The sequence below is a fragment of the Perissodus microlepis genome, chromosome 8 (assembly GCF_051167445.1).
Source record: "Perissodus microlepis isolate ML-2025 ecotype Zambia chromosome 8, ASM5116744v1, whole genome shotgun sequence".
NCBI classification, from domain to species: Eukaryota; Metazoa; Chordata; class Actinopteri; order Cichliformes; family Cichlidae; genus Perissodus; species Perissodus microlepis.
Genome location: NC_140468.1, coordinates 4522326 through 4542065, shown reverse-complemented (window position 1 = coordinate 4542065; position 19740 = coordinate 4522326). Strand labels below are relative to the sequence as shown.

The 19740-nt window shown below is 40.0% G+C and overlaps 1 protein-coding gene across 2 annotated transcripts in view; it reads right to left on the bottom strand.

Annotated features, from left to right (window-relative positions):
* Window positions 1-19740, bottom strand: part of LOC146381182 (corticotropin-releasing factor receptor 1-like) — a 94672-nt gene that overhangs the window by 32412 nt on the left and 42520 nt on the right. For both annotated transcript variants that reach the window (XM_084937091.1, XM_084937092.1), the window contains exons 5-6: window positions 16938-17023; window positions 4277-4383 (exon numbers count right to left, since the gene is read on the bottom strand). In XM_084937091.1, coding sequence (XP_084793217.1) covers window positions 4277-4383; window positions 16938-17023 — 193 coding nt within the window. The remainder of the gene's footprint in view (window positions 1-4276; window positions 4384-16937; window positions 17024-19740) is intronic.

The window sequence follows — 19740 nt, the reverse complement described above, 5'->3', positions numbered from 1 at the left end:
CTTCCTATTTTCCAGTCACTGGAGCAGATATTTGAGAAACAGTAAGGTTATCGGACCTTTGTCTACAGAAACAACAGGAACAAATACTCCATGCACCTTAATCACAGTAACACCAACAGTACGCTCTGCAAGTTTGTAGCACCTGAAAAATGATGGAAAGGAACAACTGAGTGTTTAGGAGGAAGATTACCCAAAGTTTTTGCTACATGCTCTTAAGATTTATTAGACTTTGTTGTGTTTTGGCTTTTTTGTTTTTCTTGCTTTCATTTAAAATGGTTTGATTTGTGGTCTACTAAAGCTTGTGTAGCGTTACTTAAACTGCTTGTGTCTTTGATAAAAACGAGACCAGGCACTATCTGTTATCTGTTAAAGACAGAGGCCTTCGGGTGGTGGTGGTTAATTGAACACATTAATTGATACTTCTTCATGCTGCTGGCGTTCTTGTGTTAGGGTTCAAAGCGACAGACGACCTCATTTAAAACTGCAGTCAACTAATTATGCCGAGGTCCATTTGAGTGTACCTGAAGGCACCTCGCTTTCAGGTACACAAAAAAAGTGCATTCATTTTAATTGGATAGAAATATTCCATTCGTTCAGATTACTTAATGACTTCAGCCTGATCCTTGTTTGTCAGCTAAAAATAAACAAAACAAACAAACAAATAAACTGTGTATGTTTTAAGTGATTGGTGGAACTACTCAGGTAATCATAAGGCAGTAACTCAATGCATTTAGATAAGCAGACATGGTCACGACGACCCGCTGAAGGCTAAGTTAAGCATCAGAACTGGGAATAACGGTTATTTAAGTGACCCTGAACGTGGCACGGGCTGGTCTGAGTGTTCCATCATGCAACACTGCTGCAGCATTCAGATGGTAGCGTCAAAGCTTGAATTTGAATGTTGTTGGTGGTTTCTTGAACAGGACAATGGGTTTAATGTATTCAGACGGCCTCCACAATCACCAATCTCATGAGATGAGAACATGAGATTCTCATCATGGATTTGCATCAGCTGACAAAAGGGAGTCTAACCTGGTATGAACAAGGTTTAACTAATGACAAACTGATTGTTTCTCACTCACTATGTGTTAATAGACTCTCTGCACTGAATCATACTTGTTATTAACCTCTGTCTCTCTTCCACAGCATGTCTTTATCCTGTCTTCCTTCTCTCACCCCAACCAATCACAGCAGATGGCCCCGCCCCTCCCTGAGCCTGGTTCTGCCGGAGGTTTCTTCCTGTTAAAAGGGAGTTTTTCCTTCCCACTGTCGCCAAAGGGCTTGCTCATAGAGGGTCGTGTGATTGTTGGGTTTTTCTTTGTATGTATTATTGTAGGGTCTACCTTACAGTATAAAGAGCCTTGAGGCGACTGTTGCTGTGATTTGGTGCTGTATAAATAACATTGAATTGTACTGAATTGAAAATTGTTCTTAATAAATTAAATATGCAAAGTTCAGATAATCAGGCTCATCAGGTGCTCAGAGACCTCCTGGTTCTTCTGAAAGCTCTGGGCTCAGTAACATCTACTGGAAATTGAAAGGTGGCATTATGTAAATCCTCATTTCGGGACACACAGTTTCCTGTTTGGTGTTTTTAAATTGGGATCAGTCATGAATAATGTGCAGGCTTGTTAAATGGGGCCTTATTATGCTGCAGCTTGCGTCCTGTGCTGTCCCGCTGATCTATATCTCAGCTGTGCTCTGAGATTAGTATTTCTTAATGTGTATATTTATTCCACGGATTATGTTACTTATTGACTCCTGCGTTGTAAAAGCTCAGCTAGGGATGGGCACTGCAGATGCTGTGGTGTGTAGCATAGTTCATGCCACATACTTGTCCTCATTAAGCAGAATAAGTAAAATTCCTTCTTTTGTCTTACCAACAGCTCAAAATCCAAAGATAATCATTTATTAACAGACATTAGTAATCAAACAGTTTACTGTACGGATTATTGGACTACACCCACTTATACCCACCCATGGCTTGTTTTTAAACTGAATATAATACATCATTTTTATCTTTTTTAAAAAACACTGATTTTCAAATGCAGCAAGCTTAGATCTAAACAGTCTTTCACTTAGGACTGAACAAATTCCAGAAGTCTAAAATGTCAAACAAAGACAAATCAAATCCAGGCACTCATGGAGGGTAATGCACGGGGAGCATAACCAAACATAACAGACACTTTTGAGAAAGCCTGAAGTGGAAGATGGGATAATCAAAGAGGGCTGATTATGGAAGGACCAGCAGGAGGGTAATGAGACAAGTGAAGAGAATGACAGGGACTAGAAGGACAGCATATTTCTCCCATGCTGGCTCCTCTTCATTGGCTCCCTGTTAGATTAAGAAGCTAATTTAACTCACATACAAGGTTTTAATCAGGCCCCGTCTTATCTTAATGACCTCAAAGCACCACATGACAACAATAAAGCACTTTAAAGTGCTGGTTTACTTCTGGTTCTTTGGAGCCTCCAGATTTCGGGCCCCTCTTCTCTGGAACCAGCTCCCAGTTTGGATTCAGGAGACAAACACCCTGTCTTCTTTTGACATTGGGCTTAAAACCTTCCTTTTTGATAAAGCATATAGTTAGAGCTGGATCAGGTGACCCTGACTCCTCCCTTAGTTATGTTGCTGCTGGCTGTGTTTATACAGCTCCCTGCATTTAATCATCAGGCATTATTAATCTCTGGCTCTTTTTCACAGCGTGTCTTTGGTCCGCTCTTTCGGTTGTGCACATGGCCGCTGTTCCCTGAGCTTGGTTCTGCCTAAGCTTCCTTCCTGTTAAAAGAGATTTTTTCCTTCCCACTGTCGCCGAGTGCCTGCTCATAGGGGGCTGTCTGATTGTTGTTGCTTTCTCTCTAATGTTGTTGGGTCCTTACCTTACAATATAAAGTGCCTTGAAGCGACTGTTACTGATATTTGAGGATTTATAAATAAAACTGATGGGAGACAAACAGGAAGCAGAAATAAAAACCCTATCAAAGTAAAACAAGAAGTAACCGAAGGCGAATGAAACAGACCTGGGTACTGACACTTAACAAGTGTGAGATAAGAAAATGTCCCAAAACAAAGTGAACATGGGGACAGAGATGAAGGAATCCTGGAGGACAAACAGAGACAGCGAGAAATTAAACCAACACATGAACTGAAATACACGATGCAAAACTGAGACTGATCGCTAGAATAACCATCAAAAACCTGTGATGTCACAGGAAATGAAGCCTAAGATCAACTAAAAGAGAAAAATCCAAACAATAACCTAAATTTCAAACCGTTGGGAATAAAAGTAAAAACTCAGCAGAAGCTCGAATTCATATTTTCACAAAGAATTCAAAACTGAAAAACAGCACAACCCGAGGAATGTGCCATTCTGATAAATAACAGGAGATTATGAATGCAGCTCTTGGAAACAGTCAGAACTTATTAAACTTCATGTCCGCGGCATAAATCTGCATTGTTGTTAGATTAAGCGGGAGACCCGTGAGCTTCTGTGGAAAGAATCCCTTCAAACTGTCTTTTATAGTAAGATTATCAGGAAATACGCCAAACTGCTCATTGCACTATTTTATAATGAACATTACGCCCCGCTCTTCCCTGCGCTCCTCTCCTTCCTTCCAGATCCACACCAGTGCACAGGAGCCTCGCCGTTTCCCTCCATCAGACAGCTTTCCTTTAAATGGTTCTCAATTTCTTTACAAAGTCAAGAAGGTAAGTAATAAATGCCAAACTCCTTCTCCTGCCATTTTTAGCTGCCTGACACTTCTTCCTCCCCCTCTCTCTATTCATGCCACTGTGGCCCACAAACACAGGTTGTGCATAAATGCTATCCTGTAGAGCTTCTACTTATTATGTCTCTCTGTGCCCTTTCACGCTTTTCTCACTCCCCGGGGGTGTCTCGGCGATCGATAACAGCCCCGGCTGTCGAGGGTGCTAAGACCTTTCTCTCGTTAATGCACGGCTTATTTCGGTTTGCCAGAGAAACCCTTTTCCGCCTCCACCGATTGTCCCGGCAGGCCTCCGTGAGACTGTTTTCTCCCGGTTTTGAGATGGGTCTATTATTCCCAATTGTGGGGTGAAATGTGCCCTAGTTTTTGCGGGCGTCTAAACCCTTTTTACATCTGCGGGATTGAGATAGGGGAGGTTTCATCCCATGACCAAATGGGTTTTTGAATAAGAACCAGAGACGCTTTGAACCTACTGGGATCTGGAAAATACTGACGTCTCTGTCACATCGGGGATTATCAGTGGACTGGTGGCAGCGAGACCAACACTTACCTCAAACACAAGAAGAGGAAGAAGGCTATGAGCAGCGCCACCATGGAGATGCAGTGACCCAGGAAGTTTATGATCACGGCTATTTGGTAGTGCATCTTGCTTTTTTTCTGCAGAAGAAGAAGAGAAACACAGGATGAGTCTTTTGATTCACAGTAATAGTTCTTATTTTTTTCTCTCTGGATAAGACAGGACACTTCAAAGGGCGAAAAATCCTCTTTTATTTTTTCGATTTTTGACGGATGACTCCTGCTGTGATTTTAAACAGGAGTGGGTGTTAGCATTCCCAACAGGGCTGTCAAGGCTCAATTTAAATCTGAATGCAAAGCTGTTCATAATTAATTGTTAAACTGTCTATTTCTGGCAATAAACGAACCCCAAAAATAATGGTAAATATTCAAATATGGTATAATATCTCTAAATATCCTACAGCTGTGGATGGATTTAGACAAAAATGAGTCTAAACGAACACAAACATGTAACAGGTCTCACTGTGTTACAGCAGCAAAAATGCCACAAAAAATGAACAAAACGGCAAAGTTTATTATGCTGTTTGCATTTTTTCTTTGTGGCCTTTTTGTGCAGATATTTGTGCAGCTTTTTGCAGCTTTTTCTTGTCATTTGGTGTCTATAACTTTGTGGTACGTTTGCATCTTTTTGAAGTGGTTTTGTATCGATTTTGTGTCTCTTTATGGCTTTTCTTTTTCACATTTCTTAAACGAACTTTTTTATGTTTGTGAGTTTTTTTGTGCAAGTTTTGCAAATCGTTGTGAATTCTTGGACTCTCTTCAGCCTTTGTGCAATAACTCTTTTTTACTGTCATTTTCTTTATTGTTGTTTTGTCTCTTTTGTCTGTTTTCTGTTCATTTGCAGTCATTTTCGATCATTTTGTGGTACTTGTGGAGTATTTTTATGTAACTTTTGGATCTCTTTGTGGAAGGTTTACTCATCACTTTCAGCCCATATTTCACAACATTTGAGAATCTGTCTGCAGTCTTTTTATTTTTCTTTTAAATTGTGCTTTTCCTATCTTAGGCAATTTGTTTGGTGGTACTTTTGTGCCAGTTTCCAATTACTTTGTGTAGTTTCCAGGTCATTTTTGTACATTTAGTTTTTCTTCTTCTAAAATCTTATTTTTTGATCTTGTTTTTGTCACTTTTGGCTTTTTTTGGTGTCTTTGTAGTTGCCCTACAGTAAGTTCTTGGGTCGGTTTCCCCTTTATATTCATTTTGCTTGGCTTTTTAGAAATTTATCTATTTTTTGCTGATTTATGTATTTTTAAATTGCGACTATTTATGTTTGTGTCTTTCATATCATTTTGAATAACCTTAAAATAATTTTACATTTCTTTGCTGACATTTTATATATTTTGGGGGTATTTCTGTCTTTTTGGGAGGTTTACTCATCTTTTTGGTCTGTTTGTGTGTTCATGTGGATTATTTAACACATCCTTGTGATACTTTAGCATAGTTCTGTCTAAATTTTCTTTTATTTTCTGGTTGTTTTTGTGTCTCTGTGTAGTTCTTTAGACCTTTATTCTTTTGGTGTCTTTTGCAGTCATTTTGTGTCATCCCTAATCTTGTGTTTCCATCTTCTGGCACTCATACATTTGCATTCAATTTATGTAATTTCAGGGTACTTGTGTGTCTCTTAGTGGAAGTGTTACACATCTTTGGTGCCATTTTGGGGGGAGTTTTGAATTCCTTTTGCATTTAGTAAATGTTATTTGCTGTTCCGAGTCTCTTCGTGGTATTATTTTCACTTCACAGTCATTTTGTGGATTTCTTTGGTGTGTTTGTGCCTCTCAGCAGTTCATTTTATCCACATTTGTGTTCATTTGGTGCCTCTCTGGCATTGGTGATCTCACTGTGGCTTTATTATTTTACACCTCTCCTTTTGGCATTTCTGCATCTCTTTGTTGTTCTTTTGTTGCTGTTTTATGTCTCCTCAGCAGTGATTGTTCATATACTTTCTGGAGCCAACTTTCCAACAGGAGATGTAAACAGAGGATGTGGTCCAGGGGCTAGTAATCCCTGAGCCTTGCAGGAGGGCCAACCAGATTTCATGGGGGCTTGTGCCGCCCCTCTGGATCCACTCCTGGTTTGGAAACAGGAATACTGGGAAGCATTTGATTTTGCACACGCTCACATATGGAGAATCCACATGAGGCGTAAACACAGACCCATCTTCCTGCAAATCGGTGCCTAAGCCCACTGTCTGTGCCTCAGAAATCCATTGTGATCAGATTTCCCCCACTCTACCAACAGTAATCTGTGCTGTAAGTGGATTTATGTAACCTACTGGTGTCTACGCCGAGATTAAGCGTGGGCATGTTTAATCCCTGCCTCATCCACACTGAAAAACGTCATGCGTCCCATTCACTATATTTTAGTCCAACAGCTCTAATCTTCAACTTCTAAATCTGTACTGGACAAATGTTGTTGTGACTAAAAACTCCAGCCAGCCATCTCTCTGCTTCTTTATTGGAAATTGCTCTATTGTTTTTTGTAAGATGTTTTTCTGATAGATCCTTGAAGGGATATTTCTAGGACTGGGTGACAAGACTCATGATCCATGCGAAGAAGTCTTTTTCTGACCGCCCACCTCTGTGGTTAAAGGTTGGCATATTTTAAGGAACAAATAAGAATTGTTTGGGAAAGCTCGAGGCTCTGGTCGCTCATGAGACAGAGACATTTAAAAGACAAATGGCTCTACTGATGCCATTTATCACACTATCAAAAGGGTTTCCTTTATCCACACTGAAAAAACTTTGCCCTCGTGGACATGAAGCAATAATTTTGAGTAAAATGCAGATGAATTTTATAAAAAAGAAGTTTTTTTTAATCATTAAGGAAAATAAGTTGGTATAAACTAATTGTATACAAGTCAAGTAAATTTCATTTCACTAAATTCCATTAAATTTAACATTTAACATTATATTTATGCAAAGAAAGTACATGGAAAAGTCAGCTTTTTGGGAATAAATATTTTTTTGAGTTAGTGACATATTTTATTTCTATTTGAAGGTTTTTTAAAATCATTTTTATGCAAAAAGGAATTAAAATAAATTCATCCAACGAGATAAATCTTTGGAAACATATTTTAGGTACTTGTGGCTGATGGCTGGTTGCTAGCAGACCTTCCAGGCTTCGGCTGCCTCGGTATCTCTCTAATATTATTCAGCACCTTGTCATAGGTCTAAGTCAAAAGGATCGTACGGTCTTATTGGCAGTCGCTTCAATAAACCTGTCTTGAAGTTGAGGCTTTGTGTTGCCAGCGGTTACTTCACTCATTGTCACATGGATTTAATATTTTATCTGGTCGCCACATATCGGGTCCTTTATGAAGGGAAATTTTCTTTGTGCCAATAAAACTAGTATAACTAAAAACTAGTTTCACTCATTTTCACTGCAGTCAAAGTTACACCGTGAATGCCTTTGTTAGTCATTAGTTATCTCATTAGTACACACGACTACTGTCCACACACAGTGTCCTCACTACAGATCGAACCCTGCTACATTTTTTCAGTCAGATTTCTACCTTCAAACAGAAGCTGTTCAGTCTCACAGATTAAACCAGGTTACAGAACTACTGTTTCTTTGTGTGCAGCTGTTAAACAGAGTCTGAAACAATGCCATTTAGACCGAGTTACCAATTACTTCCTTTGGTAAATCTCAGTAAATATAAGGCAACAAATCCTTCGTTTGTGAAGTTTAATACATTCAGCCTCATCAGATCCTAAGAAACTAAACACGGGGCAAAGATTGTGACTGTGTGGGACACTTAGGCTGAAATGCACTCCTGAGTATTGCTTTTTTAATCTTCTCAAAAATGAGATTTCAGCTGCTGTTCAGTCTGTTAAGGTTTATTAGCACACCTGTTTGACTCGCGTGTTTGTTTATATAAACTAGATCCAGTCAAAATGCCGGACACTGTCTCAGTATGTGGGACAGGGGGACAAAAAGTGCAGCGATTTTGTTCCAGTTTTATTTGTATAGCTCAGTATCACATGTAAAGGCTCACATGACTTCCAAGGGCATAAAAACATATTAAAAGCAGAACAAAATAACCAAAAATTAAGTGTCGTGAAATGCAAAAGAGCACCCAGATGCAAGAAAAAGTCAAATAAAAGTGAGCCTTTCAGGGGCTAAACTACACAAAGTCCAAAGACCTGGAAACCTGGGAACCAAAGCCTCCAAACAAAAGCAGCTGAAAATGTGAAACAAAGAGAAATCAAAAAGCAAGCGAGGCTACGAGAAAACAGGAGGCTGTGAGGAGACGACTCAGAGCTGTGGGGTGTACTGCAAAGCTAGATTTTTGTCTTTATTTTTGGTGTGATAGATCACTACAGTAAAAATTCAACATGTCCACATCTGTGTGATTAGCCTGTGGGACTCAGAGTAACCTTTGATATTTAAATGGATCCAGTTTACTAAAGTCTAATGTGCAGCTGTCAGGTTAAAAATAAACAGCAGCCCCGAGAGGGCTCCAAGAGGGAAAAGAAAAAATATAAGATTTTGATGTTTTACTTTTCCTCTGATAATGCCTCTGACTAAAGTAGGCATCAGTCTATTTTGTGTGTGAAATGATGAATACGAGTGAAATAATGTGCAATCATGTGTAAAATTCCCCCTTTTATGCGAGCGCTCACATTAATCACGGTGGAAGAAAACAAATGGAGCAATAATAGAAGCAGAAAAAACCTGATACGATATTGATGATGAAAACGAGCATGTGCTCTGTGTCTACCTGATTACGAACTGTGGCTGAATCAGTTAGAGTGCCTGCACGGCGCAGCAGTGCTATGAAAAGCGTCACTGCGTGCTCTAATTATAGAATGCAATGCAATTAGGAATCATTACTAATTAAAAACACCAGTTAAAATCCAAGATATGTCAAAAATCCCTCCTTCACAGCAGGATGTCGTGCGCACCGGTTAAAGGACTGTAGACTTTTTGTTTCCCATCGTTTAAAGGGAACATTTTAAAGGTCATATGACAGAAGGAATAATGAGTAATTACCGACAGGAGCGGTTAGCGGCAAGAAAAGAGTATGTGTGGAATTTTCTGCTTTAATTACTCATAAAATGTGATTTGATCTTTATCCAAATCACAAGTAAAGACACACACACAATTTTTGAGCATGACATTAAACATTCACAAATCTGGTGGAAAAAAGTTGTTGAATCCTTGGATTAAATATCTTAATTTAATATCTCTGGCATCAATTATCTCTGACAGGTGTTGCCAGTAGACCTGCACAATGTCCTGGACGAGTTTTGGACCACTTCTCCTCAGAGAACCGCTTCAGCTCAGCCAGATTCTCAGGATGTGAACAGCTCTTTAAGGTCAGCTCATGGTATTGCTGTTGTGTTAAAACATGATTTTGGATTATATAAGCCTATTGTGGCTTTTTGTGTACTGCCAACTTTGCACTTTTCACCTCCTTTTCAGGGAAATGACGAGGTCACAAAAAGCAAACGTGCTAAGCACGCCGGAGCTCACTAATGCAGCTAATGCAACGTGTCAAATTTCTGCATTTCGCTTTGGGTGCAGAGGATGTTTAAAATGATTCGTGCAAAGATCACTTTTAGGAAAGCTGCAAGGAGCTTTGCACTAATCAGAGTGTTATAAACAGATTTGTGTGATGGATCGTTTCCCCCTAAACAAAGTTTGAGGATGCCAAGTTAGCATGACCAACAGAGACACAGCAGACGCATCAGTGGGATGTACAGCCTTGGTTTGGTCTGGACTGCTCCAAAAGTTCTTTGGTAATTTTGGAGTCAGTGTAGAGTTGGGCAGTCAACTCCATACTGGTGATCCAACCTTGTGATCGCTAATTACCGATGGTGTCAACACCAGGTGGAGCAGGGAATGGAGAGAATGCAAACAGTGTGACTCAAACACAACTACACCACAACAGTGCACTACATAGCCAGCTCAGCATAGCCAGGTTTTCTTTGAATTAGCTGGTTGAATAAATCCTAAATCCACAATCAGGCTCTTCAAGAGGAACTGGATACATACTTTCAATGTGCTACAAAAAATGGGTCAACAGGTATAAGAAAGCTATAAAAAGGCAAAAATATAATGTTGGTACTGCAAATAAAGCCAAAAGGTAATCCTGGTGAAAAAAATGTATTTAAATGTTCAGTATGTTCAGGTTTGACTCTGATGAAGGCGATGTAAAAATCATTTCAGTTTAAATTAATGTTACCAGTGACAGAGAGACAAATTACTGACTGTCAGTTTTCATTTTTCTAATCTGTGTTCTATTAACTACATTTCCAGCAGGATAAAACAGAGTTGGCAACAGATTAGCAACAACCACAGAAACATTTATGCATTTTCTGCATCCCCACTGAATAAAAGTCATAAATCAATTTTAATATAAATCTAATAATATTGTAATATCAATTAAAAGCATTAAAGGTAAAACAAACTAAAAATCTCCAAACTATTGGCAATAACTAACAGTCCCCAAGATCATCATCCACATTAAGTAGATGTAGTCCAGTGATGTCAATGTTGAGAACCTGGACACTGTGTTTCAAAACAATTTGTTAAAATTTGCAAATGAATTTCACCCTCCATGAATCAGCCAAAATTCACCATGTACATGACGAGTTCACGATGTATGAAGGACCTTCTTACACTGCGTCAGGGTGCTGCGTTCTCCCCATAGAGCTCATCTCTAGCTGCACTAGCCCACGTTACATCTCCCCAAGCAGCAGCGTGATAGAAGTGTTCAGACTCCAGCAGGCAGTTGTGATATTTATGATATTTATGTCTACAGTCACCTCATGTTAACCAGGTCCTGTGAATCATTTAAGGCTTTAGTAACTTTTAAAGTCAACTTCTATGAAGAGTAACTGCTGGACTAAATCTCTAACGGTACTTTTTGGGTTTATGGAAATCTCCTCAGAGCTCTTTTTTCAAGAAGATGCGTCAAACTCAAAAGCCCTGAGTATTTTTACAAATCAGAGGAAGCTTTTAACCACACCTCCAACGTGCTTTCATTTATCTGACTGCGGTTTGTTGACTCCAGTTAGCTTTTGTTAAAGCTGTCATCCTCGGGCTCCACGCACTATTCAATGATGCGTTCAGTGTGAATGAGCAAAATACAAAGATCTCTTCCAAAGGTCTAACCGCATATAACCAAAGAGTGCATTGATTTCCACTGCATGCAGTGTATGGACATTTGTGTATAGATATAAAAAACGTGTGTGAATCAGTTCTGCAACAGGCACTTCTGTAGAGCAGGCTAACACTTCTGGGTATAAATCAAGAAAATGGGAGGTTTTTCAAATGGATACGAGAGAACCGAGTTGAGCCTGAAAGGAGAGGAGGGGGTGGATGGCAAGAAGATAATATAAGACCCACCCACCACCACCAGTAGCCTCGGGTCTCACAAAATGTGTGGGCCATAAAACCAAACCTGACTCACTCTCCTTATAAGAAACAACAAAGACACTTATATTTGAGAAAATAACCTCGAGGAAGACCCAAAAGGAAATGAGGATTCTTCTTTTCCTCAAACAAACTTTCTAATAAGCCTTTGATCCACTCAGTTTCTTCTCCCAGTGGAACCGCTGAATATCCGGTTCAATACAGACTGAACTTTAAAGGGAAGCTACTTCACGTCCCCCCTCTCTCCTCTGATGTCAATCACAGCGCTGCTGATACCTGGTGGAAGAAAAACTGAGACACATATTTCTAAAAGGTGAGACGCTCTATATCCATCTCCTGAAGGGATCGATGGATCAGTCAGTCCCTGGGGAAAAAAGGCAGTAAATGAAGGGTCTCGCTCCAAACTCTGTTTTCTCATCCTCACAGATCTATAAAGTACAAATGACTAACTGCCAACCTAATTACACGAAAGCATGTCTTCACAACTCTGCTTTCAAAAAACAAAAAGCTGTGTGTCTGCTGGTTTTTATTCTGTTTTTGTGTATTTTATTAAGAAGGATATTTTGTTTGAGGGTCTTCATTCATGGCAACCAAGAAAATGGGGATTTTGTGAGGCTGTATTAATTAAGAATTAACATATATTAATTATAATTATTACAATTAATACTTTTAAAAGCAAAACTTAAGGTAAAGTTGAGAAATGTTCACAGGTGAATATTAATCTGAGAGGTAGATTTTTCAAATCTCAACGCTTCCCGGTGACACCGAGTCCAGTCCGGGACTTTTAGACTGAAAGCTGCCTCCCCAGACATTTTTGTCCTGCTTATTGGAATTAGGGCTGCCACAAACGATTATTTTGATAGTCGACTAGTCACCGATTATTTTTGCGATTAGTCGACTAATCAGATCATGCATCCATTGGACGTAAAACGTACAGCTTATTGCACCAGCATGCGTCTGCTCTTATATAACTATCATTAGCTTACAGCTTTAAGTGTTTAAGGTATGTGCTAACTAAAAATAAAGACAAGATGATAGTTTATTAAATTTTAATGAAATTTGCAGATTGTTTCGGTGAAGTTTAATAAACTCCTTGCTATCTAAAATACAACGGGACATCGGAGTATATTCTCGAGCATCTCACACTTCTGATAATCAGTTGTCTGCTTGACGTTTATTCAGCTGTGTAAAAACTATAACTTTAATCTCAGCCAAACCGATTTACTCAGGAACAAATAAAATACTAAAAAAAAAAGCCAAACAATAAAATTTTTAAGTTATCTAAATGACTTATATATCATATTTAACCTGAGTAGCGAAAGACGGCAGTGGGTTTGAAAACGATTTGCCGGGAGTCCGGGTTCTCACGGGCTCTAGTGAGCCTTGCCCCCGGCTAACTATCGAGCTAGTGGGTAACAGACATCTCCGAAAACGTCGGAGCGCTTTTGAAAATATGTGGTGTCTTGATAAACTGAGCAGATATTTGAGGTTTACACAGCTACATTCTCGCCTGAAAATATGTTAAACGTTTATTTTGTGACCCAGAAAGAATAATAAGAGTAATAGTAAAACTAAGTAGCTGCCGCCATTGTTGGAAACTGAGCTGGGCTGCGCTATGAATTCTGGGACAGAGCTACTTCTTCTTCTTCTTCGGGATTTAACGGCAGCTGACATCCTTGTACATGCAGTGCTGCCATCTTCTGTTTCAGTCCGTTATTACACTTTTAAATCCTACTACTTATTCCTGCGTCTTTTGTGATCTTACAAAGCTTCAAACGACGCGTCGACTATTAAATCAGTCGTCGACGATTTTGATAGTCACCGTAATCGTGACTAGTCGACTAATCGTGGCAGCCCTAATTGGAATAAGTATCAGATTGGTGCCGAGGACGTGAGAGGCTGTACTGGTTCATACGTAAGCTGCCATCCACACAATGAGCTTCATTTACTAACTTACAGATTTAGAGGTGCCTGCGTATGAACAAATGAAGACCTGGCTGTTTTAGTGAATTTAAACAAGTCTTTAAAATGAATACTACTATTTATTATTAGAATTATGTGAGACTCATGTAATGGGTGGACAAGATGAAAGTATTGTAATAGATTTGCCCCCCTCCTTCCATAATTTCATGTGTTTGGCATTCTTATCATTGTTACGTTATGCATTCAGTTCTTTATTACTATTTTTGACACATACTGAGCTCACTGGCAATCCAGCTAGAATATTCTGGTCAATGATGATTCCCACTGGTGGCGCTCACTCAGGCACTGAATCGGGCAGCTTTGGGGTCCTGTGTGTTTTACTGCACAGATAGCCTGCAGAGTGCAGCTACACTAAACTGAAGTGCTTGTGTTTTGTATTTGCAGTTGCAAATGAGCAAGTAAAGAGAACGATTCTGAACTCATGCACGCCTGGAAGTGTCATTTGTCCAAGTGTGCAACAATTATCATTGTCTTTTGGTCATTAATTTGGTTTTCTCAGATACTTTAATTCCCAAAATGGAAAGGTGTCGGCTTTAACCTTTCCATTTAAAGAATATTTATCTGACCTTCTCTTAAATGTTTTAACATCTTAAAAAACAGCTCAACTTTCTCTGATTTCCTCTTTGGACACAATTATTTCAGTTTCTTCAGTCGGACTTTCGTGCTTTAGAGGTGCAGGCTTCTCTCTCGCAACATCCTCACATCTTTCTCTACGTCACCTGGACTTCAACTATTTCTTTATATACAGAAGTAGGGATGTTATGCAGATTGCACAAGCTTATGCATGGCGGTTAGAACAAAATGTTTTATAAATCCAACGGTACTATTGCTCATGTTTCTTTTCCAGGCATGGTCTTACTTATTTACTAAATCACATTCTGCACATACCCAAAAATAAGACAGAGCCTATGTCAGTCACAACAGCTTAAGATTCACTCTGCAAACGTTTCCAAATGCTAAAAAGGGTACATTAAAATAGGAGGTGATGCAGCGGCAAAGTAAGCGTGTCTCTGCTTCATGTAGCGCTGACAACCTGCAGAGAGTGAGGTAATAGTAATATTTTAAATTTCAACAAACTAAAACTGTTTCGTTTTCATTTGAATCGTTCACACACATCGTGTCCGGCGGACAGCCCTGCTCTCCGCAGCTTTTAACCCTCTCAAGGCAGGCGTTGCAGATTTGCAACAAGTAAAAGCTAACAACCTGATTACCCCACATACATATTTTATGCGTTTTTTACTCAGAAGTACCACTGCAGGTATTCTTTTGTGCATTAGCAACAAAAACTTAATTTGAGCCTGAGAGGGTTAATCTAACATTGACTTGAGGTCGGAAAGGTTGCCTTGGGGTCAAAACAGGCACAGCTTTGATGTTGAGAAAGCGCCTTTCAATCAACAGTGAATCAATATTTCCAATTATTGTACCTGCTGCTAATTTTCCCAGCTGAATATTTCAGTACAGACTTTTTCACTCCCCTGAACTGTTGCCGACGTCTTTGATTCTTTCAGTGATGATAATCTTATGGCTCATTAAAAGTATATATATATAATCTCAGCGAGATGTTCAGGGTCCACCCCTGGGTCTTCTATGAGCTAGACAAGCCTGTAAACCTCCAACTGAAGGCAGCCGGGTGGATCGTGATTAGAAGTCTGAATTACCTCGCTTTTTTAAATGCAAAGGAGCAGCGGCTCTACTATCAGCCCCTCCAGATGTCTGAGGAAAGCAAAGCCAGAAATACCTCAGAAATTAGTTCTCTACTACATCATCAAAAAACATGCAAGATTAATGCTTCAAATCTGGGCTCACTCTCACAAAAGAGATCTCACTCACTCTGAGGAGTTTCACTTCTCGGTTAAATAAAGGTTAATAAATAAATAACTGCAAATTCAGAGATATTCCAAAGACATTTTTGATTTACTTTTGTACACCGGGAGGAAAAAGTGACTTGTCGCCTGTTTCTAAATTCATTCTATTCTCCTCACCCGTTCTGTTAGGGTGAGATTGAGCAAAATAAACAATCAAATAACCCCCGAATCAAGCCGACTAAATTAGGCGGGCACCTCCTGGCTGCTCTGAGCGCTCACTAGAGCAGCAGATGTATATTAATTCACAGCTGACACTATTCCCTAACATTTCATTGTGATGGAGTTATGATTTCTAAGCACTACAGCACTGATAAAAAAACAGAAGAATCATAGATTTTAAGCCAATTTAAGGTTTAAAATCTTCTGTAGTAGCAGTGGGATTGGGATTGAGAGAGTGAGATGACAGCACTGAGAGCAGAGCCGGCATTGTTTTGGTGTTTTAAAAGAGCATCGGTCTTATCCCATAATGCAGGATTAGGATTTAGACTCCAACTTTTTGTCAGTTATCAGGTTGACTGCTCTCAGCCAGACTAGCTTCTGGTTAGTTAGGACTATCAGTGCTTTTCTCTCCTGCTGCTCCGCCCGTCCATCCTCTCAGAAAGATGTGATAATGGCAGAGAAGACAGAGGAGCACGCGCATAAATGCAGTAGCCACTTTCATGGAGCACTGAAACAGAAGAGGACTCACGCAATTATGCAAATAAAGTCAATAAGACATTATAAATGCTTGTTTGCGATCCCCTCCATCACATTTAAACGGACTGGGTGTTAGATTTTCACATGGAAAGCGGATGTGTCTTTCAGGTCCGAGTATGAACAAAAAAAAATGAGTAGAAAAAGTGGAAGAAAAAAACGTGAATGGTTAAAATGTAGAGCACAGCAGGACCATAACAGCAGCGTGCTGACTGGCTGTTTTCTTCTCGGCTTTCACGAGTCGCTCACATCACCGGAGGACAATGCTGTTTAGAAAAATCACTGTTGTTTCTTTTGAGGAAGTTTTCTTTTCTTTTAAATGAAACCCGTGTTTCAGAAGAGAAAAGGCTGCAGGTCGATAAGCTGATTTAAAGCTTCCACCTACATTTGAAACCAGCGACGCCTCAATAACTTGGGGCAAGGTGACATTAAAGGCACGCTGCAGTGCAAAAATCAAAACAAGTAGATTCCTTAAAGAGATGCTCTGGGGCAATCTGCCGTATTTTCAGTGATGTTTTGCTCTTTTGTCTGCAGGCAAACAAACCCCGAAGTCATATTTACTATAAATATTCCAGTAAGCCTCGAGCAAAGCGGCGTCTTCCACCACTAACATTGCCTTTGTCTGTTTCTGATTACCATGCATAGGCTCCACACGTTTAGGATCCTACCTAAAGGCCACATTAATCAAGACACGTGCAGACAGCTGACTCTTACCTCCTCGTGAAGGATGGCCTTACACATGGAGTAGTTCCCCTTCAACGCCCATGTCCCATTTGCAAGACATCGCCTATAAACATTATCTGTAAAGAGAGCAAGAGAAGAAGAAAAACCAGATGAGGAGACTCTGTTTGATTTATCACTTTTTTTTTTGCCTTTTCCTTTTTGGCCTCGTGTCCCTAGATGGGAATTTGTGCTCGATTCGTAGTGGCACTGTGACCTTTTTCTGCTTTGAGACTAATAGGGAGAGATATCATTAGAGAAAGTCTCACAAGCTGTGATTTTTCACACGTTTGCTGTCGGAACAGTCTACCACCCTTCTGCCTAAGCACTGTTATTATTCTTTAAATTGAGACCCACGATTTAGCCGCAAATGACGTACGCTTCACGTCCATCCTGTTGTTTCAGACGCTGGAGCTGAGGACAGAACTGTACTCCTGAATTACAGTTTTATTACTATTTAAAACTTTAAAATAGGTAAAAACGGAGATGCAGCTTCTGGAAAATCACTTATTGAAATACGGATTCATGCAGAAAAAATAGACACAAAGCACTCCCCGGGGGGTAAGTTGCAACGAGCAGATTCAAACACAGTGGAAGACGGGCCAGCAGCAGCAGCAGCAGCAGCTGGGCTCCAGGGAGCTTCTCAGTTTATTGAGAAGGGTCTACCACGGTTAGCCAATCAGCGAATTCCACAGCCTGTTCTACTCTGGCAGATATTCAGAAAATAAAGTACTTTCCAGTTCCTTCCCTGTTTCCTGTCTCCTATGTGGATCCGTCTTTGATATGTGTCCTGCAGAGCCCTGCGGACTTGTGTATCCCAAGCCAATTAGCCCATCCTACAGTCACGAGAAAGGCACTAAAGGGTGCAGGTGCTCGCCGTCTCCCACTGCTCGCAGAGTCAAACGAGCTGCATGTGGAGAACTCCTGATGCAATGTCAGCACAGACATGTCAACAATCTATATGTTATGGTATAAATCCAGCATTTCTAAAATATACGAAGCATCCATGTGCCCTAAAATAAAGTGACTATTAATAATATACAAAATGAAATAGCTTTGCTTTGGTCTAATGTTTGCAAAATTGAGGAATATGTGGTAAATAATAATGATACTATTCACACATATGTAAAATTAAATGGGTCAGAGATAAAAAATAAATAAATAAATACATAATGAGGATCATACTTTTCACTCAAAACGATTTCAGATTAAAATAGGTCAAAGGTCAAAGTGGATATAGTCATAAATACTCAAGAATTGCACACACACACACGGAGGTCGAGGATATTTAAGTGGTCGTTTTTTCTTTGTGGTGGGAATAAAAATCTGCAATAATATGACAAGCTCAGTAAATAATAATTTAGACAATTATCTCTGAAGTGATGCGTAAGAAAAACTGAAGAATTTAATGAGCGACCCATCTGCTCCCCAAGGTGTTCAGGCCAAAGGAGTGCGAAGGTGCAGGTGACGGCAGGTATGACAGAGGTGAGTCTGAGATCATTAAATAAAGTGAATAAAGTTTAATCTGTTTAAGTTTACAGGTTTAGCTGAAAGCCCAAACTGTGCAGTCCTACGTGCCACTTCAGAAATGTTCGGTTTGTTTTATCGTGTTGCTGAATCATCTCTGCCTCCTGCTTTAATCCAGCTGCTCCTGGACACGAACAATTACACACCCACAACGAGATGTTTGGATTTAGAAACAGAAGAGAGGCGCTGATTATGGACTAAGATGGTTGAGTCAACAGCAGCCAGACTTCTGTTTGTCATGGTCCTGCACTGGTCATCTGTTGTGCTTTAACATCTCTCTAAATCTCTCGAGCTGGATTCATCTGAGCTCCATCTGCAGGTGGAGTCCCGGTCTCTCACATTTGGCTCACTCTTCTCAAATAAACATCCTGACCAAGTCTCACTATCACCTCCTGAAACATTTCATGAACAGCTCAGCGTCCAATTCTGTCAGGACTGACTCTCCTTCCTTCTCTCTCAGAGTTATCCTCCCATGTTGAGGCTCTGTTCCCTGCACCCTCCCTGTTCATCATTTACTCTGTTTTTGCTCAGTCTGTACAATAAAGCCATTTGAAAGGAAATCACTCTCTTTTGGGTCTCACTTCAGGATCCGCTCACTGGTAACACCTTTAAAGGCCTTGAAACTTTTAGGTTCTTGAACATGTTTCACTTTTTATTCAGAAGTTCTTCAGCTCAGGCCAATAAAGATGGATTGAGAAGCTGCCTTCGACTCAACCACTCCAGACTAACATGACCGGGACGACTGAGAGCCCACACAGAGAGCCCGACTGTAATGACTGTCAGAGGTTCGGCTCGTCTACATTTCAATGTTGAAATGACACGAGCACACTGCACAGCTGAGTCTCATAGAAGAAAATGTGAGACAGTTATGAAAAAATGTTTGTTTGTGTTCAAGGACACCAGCTGTCACGTTTTTTGCAAAAGCACAACTCTGAAAGTAAAGTAGTTAAACAAGAAGCATGTTTTGTGTCTGCAGCAGATATATGGTGTCCAAATTCATCAGCCAGGACAAGATGGCATATGAACACATGAAAGCTGGTTTTAATGACAATTATTAATCCATCCGTCCAATTTCTTAACTGCTGCGGGGCTGAAGACTGTCCCAGCTGTCGTAGGGAAAAGGTGGGGTCCATCCTGGACAGGACACCAACCAATTGCAGGGCTAACACTTTAGAAGCAGTTTCAGTCCAGTTTTCAGTTTTATTTGTCATATGCAAGTTAGCACAGCGTCAACATTGCAATGAAATGTATTTGACGAGCAGAAGACAGT